The sequence below is a fragment of the Stylophora pistillata genome, chromosome 12, assembly GCF_964205215.1.
Source record: "Stylophora pistillata chromosome 12, jaStyPist1.2, whole genome shotgun sequence".
In the NCBI taxonomy this organism is placed as follows: Eukaryota; Metazoa; Cnidaria; class Anthozoa; order Scleractinia; family Pocilloporidae; genus Stylophora; species Stylophora pistillata.
Window position 1 is genome coordinate 22,784,173 of NC_142530.1, and position 19,289 is coordinate 22,803,461.

A 19,289-nucleotide genomic window follows, 5' to 3' on the forward strand; every position below is an offset into this window, starting at 1 on the left:
GACCTTCCCTTTGAAGCACTGAATTCGGCAAACTTGAAGAAACACTATCTTGTCTTGAAAGAAAGGACAGAGTCAATGGTAATTCGGTTGAAATGACGTGCTTTTTGGCCCTAGAGAGGCTAGAATAGGCCGGCTCTTTATATCTTAAAGTTTGTAAGCTCATTCCACGTGCACTGACTGTGACAAATGTGAATATTAATTTTTATATTATTTTGTGATTCGAATGACTTTGTCGACAATGAAGGCGGACCAAAGAGCATCAAAAAGCTCTACGCCGGTCTTAATCGTCTCATCGTGAAACAAAATATTGTTATTTTCCGAAAAGCAGGGTGTATTGTCTCTCGTTCAGTGAGTGACATTCACAAGTTCAAGTAGTTAGGAATAAGGGGAGAGGAAAATGTTTTGCTTATAGCTAATTTAAAAATTACATAACATATAGATAAGAATCAGCCTGGAGAAGAAGCTAAGACTCCTCAATATTTACATTACACAGACAAGATTATTTTTAACCTTAAGTTGGCAGAAACATCAGAACATTCAACAATCACGCCCACCGCTTTAATAAAAGAAATAAAGAAGAGAGAGCCTGGGTACGAGGTTGGGATTAATTATGGATTGTTTGTGATGGGCCTAACTCTAGAAGCGAATTTGTTTCCTTCGGCGTGTAGTTTATAGCACGCAAATACGCAAATAAAGCTATTGTTAATGTATGTTTAAGTTGAAAGAGACATTGGTTTACTGAACGAAATTAGTATACAAAATAAAACAGCAGTAATAAGGACCAACAACAGAACGAAGGTAACTCCAAAAAGTTTTGCAACTTTGAATCAAGAGTGCTCTGTAGCTTAAAGGCGGAGCAAAGCGATTCCAAGCTCGCTCCTTCACCCAAATAACAGATCTGATAATATTGTTCATTCCTGAAGACTAATCAGCGCAAATATTAAGGAATAAATCAACAAAAAAAGAGGTAAAATGAGTCGACAAAAGAAACTTTAACAAATATGTATTCCAAATATGTATTCCACAATAAGTAGTTGGACAGTTGGAAATAAGTAGTGAACCACGTACGGTTAGAAATTTTAATGAAGTATTTATCAATTTTTAATTCTTCCATTCCAAGAATGTTAACATTATAATTACATCTAATTCTTATATCATTCTGGACCGAAAAACAGATGTTTGAACACTTTACAGAACAAGAATCACAGAACAAAAATTTTAACTTCAGTTTTTAATAACACTTTTTTTTAATAATAATAATATTTCCCGAACTTAATTAAAGTTCACCTAATATTGCGTGAATTAGCAGCAAGCACGGATGGTTTTCACTTCGGGATCGTGTGATTTCCTCCCTTATCTCATGTGGGGCTCACATGTTTCCTTGCATATACGGATATCTTTACCAAATATGGCAAACGTAAACACATGAGGCGCCAAAATAAGAACACAGCCCTCCCGGGTAATCAAGGCTGATATGATCGTGTGGGGAGCAGCCTGTGGCAAGAAAAATGGCTGGTTTGTGACTTTATCAACCGGGTTTAGATAGACCTGAACAGATCTTGGTTTTTGTCCTTGAGATGGAAAACCCTAGAATGGACCAATCGTCCATAAGAAAGCCATGGTTTCTACTTTCCCAAGCGAATTGTGAAACGCCTCTTGTTCAAGTAAGCTCCAGATTATATGTTGCAGCACTTGCTTCCTTTCTTGGGAACTTGACTTAATTTAACTTACCTCCAAAACCGCCCTTTCCGCTGTTTGAGGGTTCTGTCTTTTGTATTTGATTTAGGCATCCTTGAGACCAGCCGATCCAACGGAATTGAGAACGATCTTTAATAAGGTTTGTAAATTTAAAGTTTCGGTGAGGATAGCCGTTTATTTCTATCTCCAATATAATAACTTGTACATTTGATTTGCCTTAAAAGGTTTTTAACGGTACTTGTAGACTGTAAATAGGCTACTAAATGACTAAAAGCAGCCTAAATACCAATTTTGCAGTCCCCCGACTGAGTGATGCTTTTGATTTCGTTGCAAATCCATGTTAAGTACGAAATGCAATCGACACTTTCGATTTAAACGCAGGGCTTTAAAATATTTGATCAAGTAAAAGGCATTTAGAGACCTGTCTGTTTATGTACTGTCTACTCTATCACAGGGCATGTTTTGAGCTTCATCTTTATCGCAGATCTTAAGATGAAGGATAGTCTTGTCCAAATATTTTTGTTTGGAAAGCGTTTAAGTTTACGCTCTCACAATATTGATATCGTCAAATCTGTCCAAGTTCTTATCTCAGGGGTGGGGGCCTAACAGCTGAACGAGGAAAAGGATGAAACATCATCCTTCCTCCTTCACCCTTCCACCTAGCTTTCTATTCTTTTGTCCATGTCATCCTCCTTTCAAGATATGCAGTGTCCAATTGTACAAAAATGTAATAAAACTGCTTTTACATGGCTACTAAAGTGCAAGCAGCTCTTAAGCTGGGTTGATGTGTCAAACATTACCCTTACAGCAAATATCCAACTTCTAAGACTTGCTGTAAAATAGCATCCTTCCTGCCAAAGAGAGATCTTTATTTAGGATATGGCCATCTTGATTGTCAATTAACCCAGGCTTAGAATGATTTCGATAAACAATTATACTTACAATAAAATAATTACATCACAAGCATTTTGACCTAGAAATCTCTAGAGACATTTTTAAACATGCCAGGGCCTGACACCCCTGTCTGCAGGGTATGGCAGATTAACACATATTTTCTGTTTTTTACAATACATTTCACCTAGGAGAATTGCTATTTTGTTGAGTTCTACCGTACTCTGCAGACTGGCTGACAATTGCATTGTAAATGCTAATAATAATGGTTTAGAGGAAAGTATGTACAGGTCATAGGAACAGCAAAACTCTAAATGTTGGTTGGAAATTAGAAGGATGGTTGTTTTTTACCCAGTTTCAGTTGACTGCTTGTAAATTGCACTGCTCTTTGACATAGAGGTATTGACCAACCATTTACATATTGTTTGTAAAATTTGCTTCTGTACTGTTTTCTTGATATGACAGTCAAATAATTCCACTGGCAATTGTGGTAAAGAACATTATGTGGCCAATTCTGATATTCTGACAACAAAAGCTTGAAATTGATCTATTGAGTAAAAGAATGAGCCAAAATGTTCAGGTTTTGTTATGTCTAACTTCTGGTAATGCTACAAATGATAGATAATACCCTCCCCGCCCCCCCTCCTTGCCCCCTGTTTTCAATCCCTGGAAATTAATTAGTTTCCAGGGAGCATTTCAGAGCATTCATGGTATTGTTCATTTTCTACTTTTTCACCTAATATAGTGGATAGCAGTTACATGTATGTGTAGTTAATACACTGTACCAGTGCACACAACTGTGCAACGTGTCTTCTGTGAATTCCATAGTAATGTCAGTGTGAGTTGTTATTGCGATAATATCACAAGACTTTGATGCTTGCCTAGCTTTATAATTTGAAATGTTGCTGTGGATTATTTTATTTGGAAACCTGTAGTATGCCACAGTGGAAAAGGATGATGAAAAATTTATGACACCAGTAAATCTCATCCGAGACTATCTTGGAATGCAGAAGGTAGAGGAGTACAATGAAACAACTTTGAATCTTCTTGCCGGATGTGTCGACCAAACTAAAGATGGGTATGTTTGTTTTATTGAGAGGTTAATTACCATATCATTAAAGTTCTAAAAATAATAACCCCTTGTCATCAAGAATCAATTTAAACAAAAAACAAATGGTGAGCTTCCTTCTTGTTTAAATAACTGTATCATCCTGCTCAGTTTACATTTGCACATAATTCTTGAAATGTTTCTATGCAGATTATCTAACAGGATCCATTTTACCCTTGACAAATACTTCTTCAACTTCAAGTGGAAGTATTGAACAACTTCTTTAATTAGGAAAGCACCAAATCTTTCTTAGATTGGGGGTTTTAGGGAAAGTAGAGGGATGAAATTTCAGAATGCAATTGACTCTTTTTTTTTTCTCATAGCTTAATCTCATTTAGTGAATTCTTGGCATTTGAGGCTTTGCTGTGTAACCCAGGTGCTCAACACAAGATTGTTTTTCAACTTTTCGATCTGGATGGGAAAGGATCAGTGACATTTGGTACGTTGCTTGGAAAATGAAAGAAATTTTCTTTATGATGAATATTCATCGACTTCAGGAATTTTTTTTATTATCTGTAGGAATTTACTGTATGTATACAGCACAATTGTGGGTGAAATTGGTCCTTTTTAGTTTAAATTCTCTTGAGCTAGTTGAAATTTTGATTTCTTTCTTGTATTCACTGGTTTAGCATGAAACCAAGAAATCAAACATGAAACCAAGAAATCAAACATGAAACTGTGTGTCTAAGAACAAATGAAAACATGAAAAATTTATTTGAAGTGGTGTTCTATTCACTATTGGGTTTGAGTAGGAAAGCGATATAAACCAAGCTCTCAGTATAGTTGATGTATGAAACTGTCTTTATGCAAGTGATCACATCAACTGATCTTTATGATTAAAATTGAATTATGAAAGAAAAATAATAAGTAGAACTCATTTTGATGGAATCTTTCAACTATAAGACTGTTTAGGTAGGTGCTAGGACAATAGATAACAAGTTGCTGAGATTTGTCGTGGAGACAAGATGCAATGTGATCTGGAGATACACCTGGTCGATATTGTACATGTATGCAGTTTGAGAAAATATCTTGCCTTGTGAGTTGCATACATTCAAAGTAGTTTTAATTAGTGCAATAATGAGTAGCTCTGACTACATATGTAGCTTTGGAAACAGCATACATGAAGTCACTTGTTACCTATATGTTTTGTGTATTCAGTAGACTATAATAACCATCGTCACTTACATTTTACAGATGAGTTTGAAAATGTTATCAAGAAGACAACCTTTTTCAGCAAAATAAACTTCAATTTTGACACTGAGTTTGTCAAGACATATTTTGGGGTTGACAAAAAAGCCCATGTTCGTTTTGATGACTTTTCACATCTGCTACAGGTTTGTACATTTTTTTTTAAACAACTTTATGGAATAAATATTCTCCTTGCAATTTACCACTTTAATCTCAAAGAGCCTCAAATTTATGTTAATTTCTCTCATGTTTTGCAGGATTTGGAGAAAGAGTACCAAAGACAGGCTTTTTTCCAAAGTAAAATGCCTGATGGTGAAATAACTGCTGTAAAATTTGCAGAGATAATGAAAGTTTTACGAGGGCACAAGCTGTCTCCATTTGTCAGAGAGTACCTTCTGACAGTAAGAACTGGTTTTGTTTCTTTCTTTTCTTCACGAATGAAGTAAATTCCCAGAGGTGCCAACATCATTAATCCTCAAACCTCAATCTAGACATGTTTGATTTTGGATCACACAACCATTTTTAGAGAGAATTGGCATGTACATAATAAATGCAGTTTAAGAACTCTCTAAAATAATTGCATTTGGAGCCATAAAGGTTCAGTCCTCACGAGATGTCAACTGTAAGAGTGTTCATTCTTATGGGATGATTAGCTTTACCTTTTACAACCTGATATCAGTATGTAAAGGTAAAGGTAAAGCCTAATTAGGAGCCATATGGCTCATCGAGCCGGCGCTTAACTGCGGTTTCTGTCGCATGAAGCGACAAGGAGTATTTCTACCCTCCCCCCCTGGATGGGATGCTAGCCCATTGCAGGGTCATCCCCCAGTATTAAATTCGCTGGTACCCATTTAATACACCTGGGTGGAGAGAGGCACTGTAAGAGTGAAGTGTCTTGCCTAAGAATACAACACGATGTCCTCGTCCGGGCATCAACCCCGGACCACTTGATCCAAAGTTGAGCCCACCAACCAGTATATATTTTTTCCTTATGGTCCTGTTTACATTTCCTTAGGTGCTGACAAGGAGAATTTGTTTAGCAATCAGGGGTTTCTTTAGTTGGTGATAATTTCCTTTAGTCCCATGATATATACCTTGATATATGATTCAGTGGTGATAATGTGAAGAGTTTAGGGGTCAAAGGGTTGAAAATGTAACCTAGTACAGTGGAACCTCGATTTAAAAAAGTGCCAAGCGACTGGGGAAGTTAGTTCGTTATATCAAGGGTTAGTTATATCAAGGTTTTGTGGCATACACTTTTACTGTAACTTTAGCTGGGCTGAAGCTGAAATATCATTCATTGTACAGAGGACTTTGTTATATAGAGGTTTGTTGAAACAAGGTTCCACTGTAGTAAAAATGCATCTGATCAGTGTACATTGCTCTCAGAACTGTACAGTCATGTAATGTTCCTCTGTTTGCAGGCTGTGAGTGGAGAAGGTGGATACCGTGTAAGCTATGGTTATTACAGAGCATTCAACATAATGTTAGATCATGCGCAAGTTCTCCATGACATGGCAATCAAGGCTGCAAAAGGGAACCGCTTTAAAGAACTTAAGAAAGGTACGATGGCTGACCCAAATGTTAAAATATTGTAATATGCTGCTGATATGTATAAATTTAAAATTAAAGTCAGTAGTCTGGAAAGACTTATCTAAAACTTGCACCAATTGTTCAAAAAGTGTCAATGCTTTATGTGGCAAAAACATTTGGAATGGAAACTTTGCTGGTCACTTGCTTGCTATAAACATGGCACGTGGCATTTGGTAACAATCATGCACTTTTTAGAAAAAGCAGGTTTCGAATTGGGGGGGGGGGTAGGGGTAGGTGGTGCTTTGCCATGCTACTATTTTATAGTCATCGGTGATTGTGGTAGTTGCCTTGTATGCTGCATTGAAAGCTATGGTTTTGGGAGTTTTGAAAGGGGTCATATTTGGGGCTTATTAGCAGAATCATCCTAGTAGGTCAGCCCGTAAGGTTCCTAAATTTGAATGACATACATTGTACATGAAGTAACTGTAGCTTCTTCCAACTTGAACAATGTATGTGTAAGGTAATGTACAGTACAGTACAGTAAGTTACAATGTGACTTAACATGCACAGTGTGTGTAGTTATTAACACAAACATTGCAAAAAGGCCGTTTACATTTTGGTTTATACATGTATTGCAAATACACATTTATTGAATGACACTGTAGCTCAGTGGTTAGAGCATCCGACTAGATCACGGAGGGTCGTGGGTTCAAACCCCACCTGGAAACTCGATTTTTAAAAATTGTTTATTACATTTTTTTTGCATTAGAAATTATATCAGTAGAAAATGATTTTTTTTTTTTAAGTCAGAAAAAAATTATCTAGTAAAAATAGCTGGTTGTAGAGAGTGGTTGAACTCCCTGTCAACACCCTTTATTTGTTATTTTTTTTTTCTCAGCTGACATCTTAAATGAGGCCAAAGCTGATGCTGAGGTATGTAGAACACAGTCTTTAAAGTTATTGAAATTTCAATTTTTTCGAAGATTGCAAGCGTAACTGAGGTGGTAAACAATATTTTATTGACATTTCGGGAGAAAAGAAAAGGTACACAGAAAAGAAAAATTTTGTTTCTCAGATTAGGAAGAGCATGACAAATTGCTTCCGTTAGTTTGTAATTGGTCAGGTTTCATCAGTCTCTTTTCAAGCCTCTGCTAAGCGAAGTTGGTTCTTTCAGAATGTATTTGTTCTCAAAAAAAAAAAAAAAAATCACAAAAATCTGTAATAGTAAACCCACAGCACTTTGTGCCAAACATTGGTTTAATTAGCCTATAAAAGCTTTGTCTTCCCTTTGGAATCATGAGCAAATTGAGCTCTCTATTCAAGTTACCCTCAAAAGGACCCTCGATTGTCTTGAGCCTCAATCGTTGACTTAAGACGGTCATCTTACTTTTGAGAGGTTTTTTAGCTCAACTGAGGGAATATCTTTTTAAAGCTATTTTTTCAAGTACTGTACCAAATTAATTTTACTGTTTTAGATCATTTCCCTTGTAACCTCCACTCTTTTCTTCTTGCAGATCACACCTCTTGTTATTGACATTCTTTTTCATCTGTGTGACTTGGAAAACAGGAGAGGGTAAGTGAATGGTGGATGAACCACTTCCAACTAGGGTTAGTTCCTAAAGACTGCAGACCAAGTTAGACAAAACTTTTGCTTCTAAATTTGCTCACCGGTGGTATCCAATGAGTAAATTGCAGTTTCTGCAAAATAAGCTGGACTGTCCATCACAGTGGCGGATCCAGGGGGAGGGTCCGGGGGGTCCGGACCCCCCCACCTATCAAACCTGAAGCTTACAACTTTGAGACAGGATCGTACATCACTTTTAACTGGCTGATTTTTTTAATGAATCCAAATAAACGGTAAGCGGCCAAGGAATAATAACTTGCAACCGCGACTGGTGGGTGGGGGAGTGGGGGAGAAGTAATTTGCCTCAAAGAGTCCAACAGTCCTTTCTGAACCAAAGTTTGGACACCCCCCCCCCCTCCCCCATCAAAAATTCCTGGATCCGCCTCTGCATGATCAGACCACGCATAGTATTCTTCACGTAAACCTGTAGGGGACTGATGCCAATCAGACATAATAAAGAAGAACGTCACCCATCAAACAAGGAAGAGTGATATATGGAGTTATGAACACTTTACACCCTAACATCAGTGTGCATATTCTCCATACAGTTCTCTATACATTTCTTAAAGTGCTGGCAAGGAGAATTTGTTTAACAATCAAGAGCTTCTTTAGTCGGTGATCATTTCCTTTACTCTCGTGACCTTAATGTTTGATTCAGGGGATGTTGTTAAAAGGAGAAATCAGATGTTAATCACTCTCTGGGATTGAAGGTTTAAATTGTTACAAGCTCTTCTCAGTCATTGTAGACTTTCATAATGTCACCAATTAATACAGTAAACCAGCAAACCCCAGTACAGGCTCAACTGTTTAATTTATCTGCCAGAAGTGATTAACATGTAACATAATATCCATACAATACCAAGAAAACAGCTAATGAGAATACTCAAACATATAAGGTTTACTGGTAGTTTGTTGTCTTGATCTAACACCAAATTGTCTTAGCTAATTTAGAAGGAAAATTTATTACAGCCAGAGAGGAGAGTTAACAATCGCGTCTTTGGGAGTTAGAGGGTTAAATATTCACCACCCGTAATCTTTCGCTTTTCTCTGAGGAGGGGCAAACACTAAATACATTTAGTATTTCTTAACTCTTTGACTCCTTGAGAGTGACTAGCTTCTAATTTGTCCTTAAAACATAACCCATGAATCTCACCTAAAGGCCACATGGAGAAAAGAAATGATCACCAACTCAAGGAGTTCTTGGTTACTAAACAAATTCTCCTCGTCACACTCCTTGTATATGCATACTGTTGTTAAGGTGTTAGGGGTTCACTCAGACTCAGCACAACTTAAGCAGCATTACCACCTCCACTCGCTCTATTTTCAAGCACAATTCGTCACAGGGTAGACTCTTGGTCAAAGCGTGATCCATCCTTGGCTGTTATTTCTGTACAACATTTGGTTTTATCAGGTGTAATTTGCTTTTGCATATTTCAGCCGGATCACAGTGTCAGATGTGCATCAGATTGTTCCGCGCCGAGATGTGTTTAAAGTTTTCTCGACGGAAAGAATTGAAGAGGAGGTGTGTCAAGAAATGGCCCCTTTATCAATAAATTAGTAGTTCTAGAGAAATTCTGTTGATTCAAACATTGTAACCATTTTGCTTTTACCAAGGGATGACCCTAATTACTCTTAAAATGTATTAATTTACCAGCTCAGAGTTTTACGTTTTACGTGATTGCCAACACAACGCTATAAGATCGATCATTACAATAACGGTATAACCACTGTAGGTCATAATCTACCCAGTACTTGCGGTTGATAATACTTATAGAACTCTAGTTACCAAGCCGGCTGTTCTACTCCAAGTCCTAAAATCAAGTATTCGTCGTCTAGCAGGTTTTAACTCGAATTCTATTTTCGTTGAGAAGAGTTAAAACCATTTTGATAGAGTCTTTGACTCCTTTCTTGCTTGAGTTTTTTTATTAAACTGATTTGAAATAAGGAAGATAACAGCAATAATTAGGAATTTTTACCTTGTAAAGCCTTTCAAAACACTTACCTTTTGATCTTCTAACTTCCTCGATTTGAGACAAACAAGCAAAGGGAACAAACGTTGAAAGTTTTGTCAACACCTTTCTATGGTGGTTGATTGTTAAATTTCTTTACTAGTCAACTGCTTAGTTTTTCATTTACTTTTGTGTATCTTTAATACGTTGCTCCTGCTTCTCTGACTATGTAGCAGATGATAATTAAACCAAAAGATGAAGAAGTTTCGGCCTTATGGAAAGCCGTGGAGCAGGTTTATCGATTTGGACTTGGTTCTATTGCTGGAGGTAAGCTTTGTTGAAATACACCTTTACACTTGTGAAGTCTTGTTAATGCTTGAAACCGAAAGTGCAAGTAGTTGTGGTCCATCGTGTTATGTGTTCTCATTCTTGTGGTTTTTTACCTCTGTTCTTTGTGTACCATGTACACATCTACAGATGAAGGCGTTAGAGAAGTCTTGTTATTGCAGCACTCACTTTGAAAATTATCATTAACGGGAAAAAGTAAACGAATTTCCCTACATTCAAAGCGCGTTCATGTATTAGCTATTCTAGATTAACAGGTATACTACGCGCCCTGATAGGTCAAAACCAGGCTAGAGTCAAAATTCTATTGTGTCGATAAATCCGTGACTATCATATGAAAGGATTAAACCACATCTTCCGTCGAATTACTGGTGTTTTAACTTACTCTGGATGCTGATAGAACCTTCAAAAATTTTCTCTCAACATCTTACGAGGGTTATTACGCCGCCGGTTAAACGGCTGACCTAACCGCTCGAAGGCGCAGCAGCAGTTTGAGTTAACCCCATTGTGGCTGCTCGATTTGCTGATTAGACTACAAGTCTCGTCTCACCTTGCCTGTCTGTGAGGCTAGCGATAAAGTGTATATACTTTCAACCAAAATCACCTCCCGGTTAGCTCAATTGGTAGAGCGCCGGACTGTTGTGCGGGAGGTCGTGAGTTCAAATCCGGCCGGACCAACACCAACACTCAGGGTCTTTAATTAACTGAGAAAAAAGTGCTGCCTTTGTAATAATATCTGCAAATGGTTAGACTTTCTAGTCTTCTCGGATAGGGAAGTTAAATGGAGGTCCCGTCTCCTGCAGGGTTGGGGTAGGAGACGTTAATTTCCCACACACGAGATTACTGTGTGATGGATGTCCTCCCCGGGGTGGGATGGGTGGGTAATAAAGGGGTTAGGTGTCAATTGGAACGAAAGTTCTGTTCCTTTCTCCTGCCATTCCTGTGGCGAATGAATTAAACTAAAGTAAACTAAACTAAAATCTTCAGCTGTAGAGCATTGACTCTTTCAATTCAAAAACAGCCTTGCTCCGTCTTCAATTCGCTTTTAACGCGTGTACCCTAACTTCTGGCTGTGTCGTTCTATCCGTTAGCTGCTGGAGCAACTGCAGTGTACCCTATTGATCTGGTCAAGACAAGAATGCAGAATCAGCGAGCTGTGCTGGCTCAACAGAGACTGTACGCTAACAGTTTTGACTGCTTCCTTAAAGTTATCAGAAATGAAGGCCCGTCAGGATTATACAGAGGTTGGTATCAAACAACAACAAACATATGAAACATATGTGTGAACTGCGGTTATGAGACGTATATGAGAACGATCCTTCGCAGTAAAGCACTATTTGAGCAATAGTGAAAATCAGACCTGAAAAAAATTTCACTGACCTCTGCGATACTAGCGCTGCACTAGTATCGCAGAGGTCAGTGGTTCGAATCCCGTACAGGCCTGAAATTTTTTTTTTTTTTCAGGTCTGATTTTCACTATTGCTCAAATAGTGCTTTACTGCGAAGGATCGTTCTCATATACGTCTCATAACCGCAGTTCACACATATGTTTCATATGTTTGTTGTTGTTTGATTTATCATCTACGGGTTTATATCGAATTAATTTGATGGCCTGCTCCCAGTTGGCTTGTTAGCTCAATTGGTAGAGCGCTGCACTAGTATCGCAGAGGTCAGTGGTTCGAATCCCGTACAGGCCTGAAATTTTTTTCAGGTCTGATTTTCACTATTGCTCAAATAGTGCTTTACTGCGAAGGATCGTTCTCATATAAGAGGTTGGTATCTTGATGAAATGATCCAACGTTATGTACCAAATAGAAAGCTTCGTTCGTCTTCTGCATTTCTTTTAAAACAAAACAAATGGAACCTTAAGTCTTATGGTTTTAGATCTTTTACAGTAGCTGCTCCCTTTTTATGGAACTCCTTACCTTTAGAAATCAAGTCTTCGCCCAGTTTAGATATTTTTAAATCTAAACTGAAAACACACCTTTTTAAATGCGCTTTTAATCTAAATTAGATAACTTAATCTTTTGTTTTTATATTTCTAAGTCATACTGTAATACAATGGATGTAAAGCGCTTAGAACGCATGCGAATAAGCGCTATATAAGTGTTATTATTAATATTATTATTATTATTATTATTATTATTATTATTATCTTGCAACACTTATGAGCTTGTTTGACTTTCCCAGAATGCTCACTCTTGTTAGCCCCTCTCTTTTTCTACTTAAGTAATTCATGTTCCATTTTGAAGAAAAGGTTCCAAGTTTTTTAAAATTTCTTGGTTACGCTGTATAAATCACCAACCTTGCATACTCCCCCCCCTCACAAAAATTCATGTTACGTTTTAATTTCTTTTTGGTTTTAATACTTGTGTTTAGTCGCAATCGGATTACTTGGGCGCCCTCAGTGAGGCTAAATGTTTAATGCACTTTTTTGTATCAGGTTTGCTGCCTCAGATTGTTGGAGTTGCCCCTGAAAAGGCCATTAAATTGACGGTGAGTTTATAACTGCATTTCACTTCAAGTTAATCTATATCCATTGACACTATCGTTAAGTCAGTCAATAAGTTGATCGTTAGTTGGTCGGATAGTCATCATCAGTCAGTCCGTCCGTCCGTCCGTCAGACGGTCAGTCAGTCAGCCAGTCAGGCAGTAATATTCGGTCGGTCAGTCAGTCAGTTAGTCAATTGGCTAGTCGTTCTGTCAGATAGTCAGTCACTCGGTCAGACAGTCAGTCAGTCAGATAGTTAATCGGTGCGTCCGTCCGTCAATTAATATAGATAATCTCTTACAAGCAAAGTTTACTACATCTGATGTCTTAGTTTTTTCTATTCAGACCAACGACTTTGTTCGTGACGTGTTTCGTGATAAAGACGGATTTATAAGCTTGCCTCTTGAGATCGTAGCTGGTGGATGTGTAAGTACTTTTAGTACCGATGAAACTTTTACGTGCTTGGTAAACGAATTCCGTGTTCATCAGACTCAATCAGTCAATTACAAAGTGGCAACCCCTTTGAGGATAAATCTTCCGAGATATCCAAGATTTGAGCTAATCTTTTTACATCAGGGCTCTTGCAATTATCGCATGTTTGTCAAGATACGAAACAGCAAGTGAAAATCAAATAATCGAACTTCACGATGTTAACCCTTTACGTAACTCCTTTGAGTGACCAAGACAGAATTTCTCCTTACAATATCAATACAATAATATTATGCAGAGAAGTGATGAGAATTAAGAAAAATATCAATAAAGGGATTATCAGTTGATCTAATACCAAATTCTCTGAACTAACATCATAACAATTGTATGGCAGACGGTAAGGAGAATACCTAATGAGATCTCGAGAACCGAGTCACACATGTAGAGTGAAAATAGCGATGTTGCTTGCTTTACTTTGTAACTCGCGCAGTTAAATTCCCGCACTTAAGGCAACTGTTGATCCCGCGGTCGTGGATTACCAAATTTCTAATAACGTGATTTTACTGGTTTGATGTCACGTAGTGGCTTAGACCGCTCGCAGTCTCTTCTTTTCTTTCATTACAGAGCGAGAGGAGATCTGGAAATAAAGAGAAAGGGACAAGACTGGCCTGTGGGACCCATTTCCTTTCCGTTCAATCACCATTCAGTGCCCCCTATTTTCTCTTGTGGGACCATATGAGAAAAAAATGCTACAAACAGTCTTACGACGGTCACTATTGCCTCTAGTGTTAGGATAATCAAACATAGAATTAATCAAAAGAGTGCTAGAGACGTACATGCACTCTTCTATGATTTCGGCAGTGGTGACAGCGCAGGCAATGGGGAGTAATCGTGGTGATCAGCCGCCTAATTTACTCGGATTGTTCACTTCTTTAGGGAGGAGCTGCCCAAGTTCTCTTCACCAATCCTCTAGAGATTGTGAAGATCAGGTTACAGGTCGCTGGAGAAGTTGGAGCTACGGGTAAAGATAAGGTGACGGCGTTGAGGGTCATCAGGGAACTGGGACTTACAGGACTTTACAAGGTACCTCCACCAGAACAACTAAAGAAAGATGATCATTTGTTTTGTCACTAGCGTGGGACAGAGAGAAATTACAATTGTCAGATCCTCTATTTGTCCAACAATGTTCGTGACAGTATATTCTCAAGATATACCGTCTTCCAAAGTTATTCTCACATTAGACCAACTACTGTAGTCTGTAAACCAAGTTTCCCATTCCTCTGGACGGGATAAACCGCTCGTCCCACAGGAATTTATTTCCAGCGTCTGTCGTGCTGGTTGCGTTTGATTTTAGTAAATGGAAGTTCTTATTGTTGTTTTCTCTTTCTTGTCACCTAGGGTGCGCGAGCTTGTTTTTTAAGAGACATTCCATTTTCTGGTATTTATTTCCCCGCTTACGCTCATCTAAAGCTTCACTTCACAGATGAAAATGGCCATGTTGGTCCTGGCGGACTTTTTGTGTCTGCAATGATGGCTGGTAAGAGCATCTGATTAATTGATTGTTGATTAACCATCGTCAACCTACTCTTGCTGTAGAGTATTCTGTTGAATTAGCGACTGAATTGTAACCCAAATTGATAATGGCCCCCCCATAGCAAAGTAGTTTTGTACAAAATGTGAATGACTTTGGTGTTTCAACGTTGTATATCTTTTTCCTTACAGGAGTCCCTGCCGCAGCCCTGGCTACTCCAGCTGACGTCATCAAGACTAGATTACAGGTAAACTGTCTAAACATCCCCACACATTCATCACCTCGGTTTTCACTCATTTTCCTCTTGAATAAACCATCTTTTCCGTTCTGGTTTAGAAATAATTTATGAAAATTTTGTGGTACAGTTCTTGCGTTGTCGTAAATTTATTTCCTGTTTAGATTTTGTTTTGGTTAAACCTCTTTTTAGTAGCGTTCCAAGACAAAGTAAAAATTTCCTTTCCTTCCTCTGTTAAATGCATGAAAACTTTTCATATAATCGAGGGCCCCTTGAGGGTTAAAAATAGAAGCAAATAAAGAGAACCGAGTTGAGCGAGGAAAGAAATTTGCATATGCATACCGTCTGAGACTACAGATGTCTTACTGACAATATGTATTTTGCTGTACGCTTTGGAGTTTTTCCTCTCTCTCTCTCTCTCTCTCTCTCTCTCTCTCTCTCTCTCTCTCTCTCTCTCTCTCTCTCTCTCTCTCTCTCTCTCTCTCTCTCTCTCTCTCTCTCTCTCTCTCTCTCTCTCTCTCTCTCTCTCTCTCTCTCTTTTCAAGGCGCTCTAATTTACGGAAAACGATCGATTAATGCCGGTTAGGATCCACTCCAGGAATTTTGCTCCACAGCAACAATCACTCATCAATACTCAGAGCTAAAAATGTTGTTGATTGGCAAGGACCTTTACTAATTAAAACCTTTTTGCCGGCGCAGGTGAAAGCTCGGTCAGGGCAGCAGACGTATCGAGGGGTTTTTGATTGCTTCAGGAAAATACGGAAGGAGGAGGGAGGCAGAGCCTTTTGGAAAGGAACAGGAGGTCTCTTTGAATAGAATACTCTTAAAATGTTGTAATTCAAAATGTGCACACACAAATCATGAAAGTATTCGTCCTGTTTCAATGTAGAAGTACCGCAGCATACTTCGCTGATGTGAGGCATTCGCAAACTTTGGTAATTCAGTTTCCAGCTCCTCCGTGATTGCATCATTGAAAAGTAAATCGTCACTTGATTAGAAGAAAATGAAGCAAGGTTATCAACATCGCTTACATGCATAGGTCGTCCTACCATTTTGTCCACCTGAAAGAATTTGATTGACAATTATCAAACTTTCTTCAAAGAGTGATCGCATTAGAATTCACAGATTTCAAGTTTGGAAAAGTTTAATTTATATTTATCCTGACTTCCTATGTTTCGCTTTCAGCGCGAGTTTTCAGATCCTCGCCTCAGTTTGGGGTCACTTTGCTCACATATGAACTTCTTCAGAGAGTGTTTAAAGTGGATTTTAGCGGAAAGGGGTGAGTGCAGTAAAGAGCATGAGGATGAAAGACACAAGTTCAAATTTCATATCTGTTCCTGAAACACGAATCGATATCCTGTATTATTTTTACCCTTGGTTATAATCTATTCACGTGCAACGCACTATAAATTTGTAGGCAATATCGATGGGTTGGTTCTCGTCAGAACTATTTAAAAGATCGTTATCAGTTGTACTGTTTCTTTACTTATTGTCATCGTCATGGATACATAGCCGTTGAGAAAGCGCTTTCATACCGCGCGCTGAGAAACAATCCCCAATTTTTATTTGGAGACTTTTTACTAATTAAGTTTTTTATTTTTGTTTCTTGCCATAGAGTAATACTACATGAAGCCTGGAGTGAAAAAAGATCCTATAATCCAGATATTTCCTTGCATCCAGACCACATCGGTGGCATGAGAATGGCTGTGGCCTCGTTTGCGGGCATTGAAACCAGGTTCGGTTTATGTTTACCCAAGTTCACACATGCAGCAGCCGAGAAGAAAGCTAAATAAAAATTACCGCTGAGGAAAAGGAAAGGTAGAAGACATTAACGGAATCCGACGAAGCGGATGAAAAAGGAATTGCTGAAAATTTAACCATCTGTAGTAATTGTTACTCACACTTGTGCGCGTTATTCACACGTTGTTCACACGTGGATCGTTTGTGTCTTGTTTGATCTGCAGAAAAAGCTAAACTTGCGCACTTGAATGAACAGCAGCATGTAAGATGCACGAATTTTGAGATTTAATCGGAACCGTATCAAGCAAACCCTCTTGGAACGTGGCGTTAGGAAAGTGTAAAGTACTTTTCATATTATCTGTCCTTTGAATGCTATCTTATCTTGCAAGGGGAAAATTTTTGTGGGAATCCTAGAACAAACCTTGTTGACTCAATTTACAGCTTTATATTGCGGATTGTATAGTTCAAACAACCTGTCTTTTCTTATTAGAAGTTTAAATAATTAATTGCAGAGGATTATAACACATCGATTGGATTCAAATTTTTAGAATTCAAGTTCAGTAATGTGGCAAATATAATCATCAATTCGTTCGACAAAAGACTTTCAGAAACTGCCCAAATATCGTATAAATAACGTCTTGATTGACACATACTAGCAGATGCTGGCGTACATAGTCGCGCCGAGCACGATATTATTTATTAGGAGGCTTTCAAGATCCATGCGAGAGCGAACTTTTTAAATATAATGGAACGAAACCAAAGCTCGACAATGTCGGATTCTGATGTGATCGTTTTGTGTGGGGCCAGGGGGGTGACTAATGTAGATCCAGGGGTCTGATTTGGGGTCGAGGTTACTATCAGAAAATATACATCAAAATATTTTTTATGTTTGAATCTATTGTAATTTTGTCAAAGAATGCGTGGAAGCTGAGTTATTGAAATACAATTTAACGGACGCTGGTCTTCTTGTTTGAATCTCTCTTTAATTGATGAAGTCTGCGGTCAATGACCGATGTATCTTAAAACAAGTAAAATCGAAAAGCAGTTAGAAGTTCCGGCCTAAGTTCATGTGGTAGTTTCCTCTCGCCATCCAAGTGACATATTCGTTCAGTTTCTCTCATCCTTTTCCCCCCTCCACAATATGTTCTTTCCTCAAAAAACTTTGTCTCTTCCTCCTTAAGTACCGTCGTTCCCTATGCCTCGAAACTACGATGCATTCATCGATTTCTCTCGTTCTCTTCAAAGATATGTTCTTCTCTCAAACATGTCTATTTGTTGAGAAATGTGTTAGGGTCATTAAAGAAAAGAAAATCATCTAGTTGAGCAACAAGCAATCCTGTCGTTGCAAGAAGTTTAGAGTCAGGCAAGACAGGCCACAAGTCTATCGGAGGAGGAGGGGAAGGGTCTGGGCCCCCTCCTACCAGCTCTCTTTGCCACACTTGGCAGTACCCGGGCCTTTTCAAAATTGACGTTTACCGAGGCAAGAACGCTCTCATTCACAACTCTTTCAGTCTTTTTCAAAATTATCTTCCTCGATGGAAGTTGGTGGGGCCCCTCGAAACAGTTTCCCTTAAACTAAACTTAGCCTATGACGATAAGTAGATCGAAAAATATGAGTATTTGGCTTTCGCAATCGGTTCTACTGACACAAGAGAAAAGAAAACACCATAAAACCAACTTTGAATAAACATCTAACAGGTTGGTTGAAAATCTGATTCTTTCAACGCCGTTTTCGAGTTTCCGCCTCTCGTTCTCACAAGTATTCATTTTTCACCGGAGGGTGTGCGATTTTTATTTTTAAATTACTAACAACCCTTTTTAGCACATAAAATGGTCACAATGAGTACAATTGATGCTCCACAAGAAATGGCCGATTAATAAGTTGAGGTCGCCATCATGTCAAGTCTAACAACAAAGGCAGCTGCGCAAATAGTGAAGGAGCTTCAGTAATTAATAGGAGCAAACTACGAGTTGCGTGCTGATTGTCATTTTCGAAGAAAATGGAAAACTGAACAACGTGACAATTCCTTTGACTCACTCAAAGACAAAAAAGAGCATTTTCTGAAAGTACAAGTTCAATGGGTTATTGGTTAGTTGTCATGTTGCTGATAAAATTGGAGTACTGTACTTATCTAAACATTGCCGCTCACAGGGAGCCCACCCAAGCAGCGTGTCTGGTCGTTTGTTCGAAACTGATAAAGAAAGCTATGGGAGAATATTGAAGAGTCGTAATATCGTAAACTTCTATCAAGGAATGTCCATGTTAAGGCTCAAAATACATGTAAACCTACCTCAATTGCTATGTATTGTCATTTCTGTTGTTCTAAATGGCGAATTTGAGCGATTTGGTGGGTTTTGCGTTGACTGTTACTTTACTCCTTCTTTATAACGTAAAGCAACGCCTCAACAAAACGCCATCTTTGCGTTAACCGCCATGTTTTTCCTTGTACGCACCTAGCACTCATCTGTAAGGGAGCTATCCGCTGACAATCTCCAATTAGATTGCGTTGCAAGTTGTGAAAACATC

General features: G+C 38.4%; 1 protein-coding gene across 2 annotated transcripts; it reads left to right on the top strand.

Moving 5' to 3' along the window:
- Nucleotides 1-1,459: 1,459 nt before the first annotated feature.
- On the top strand, nucleotides 1,460-17,737 carry LOC111331928 (electrogenic aspartate/glutamate antiporter SLC25A13, mitochondrial). Of its 2 annotated transcripts, none has more exons than XM_088741004.1 (20): nucleotides 1,460-1,664; nucleotides 1,787-1,837; nucleotides 3,525-3,667; nucleotides 4,021-4,136; nucleotides 4,892-5,031; nucleotides 5,143-5,286; nucleotides 6,310-6,448; nucleotides 7,317-7,351; nucleotides 7,933-7,991; nucleotides 9,480-9,564; nucleotides 10,225-10,318; nucleotides 11,428-11,580; nucleotides 12,780-12,832; nucleotides 13,173-13,253; nucleotides 14,193-14,339; nucleotides 14,655-14,793; nucleotides 14,979-15,034; nucleotides 15,722-15,824; nucleotides 16,208-16,301; nucleotides 16,638-17,737. In XM_088741004.1, exons 1-20 carry the CDS (start codon nucleotides 1,578-1,580, stop codon nucleotides 16,813-16,815), a joined length of 2,097 nt encoding a protein of 698 aa, XP_088597130.1. In that variant the 5' UTR covers nucleotides 1,460-1,577; the 3' UTR covers nucleotides 16,816-17,737. The 2 variants fall into 2 exon arrangements, with proteins under 2 accessions (XP_088597130.1, XP_088597131.1); XM_088741005.1 differs by having other exon boundaries at nucleotides 10,228-10,318.
- Nucleotides 17,738-19,289: the final 1,552 nt, after the last annotated feature.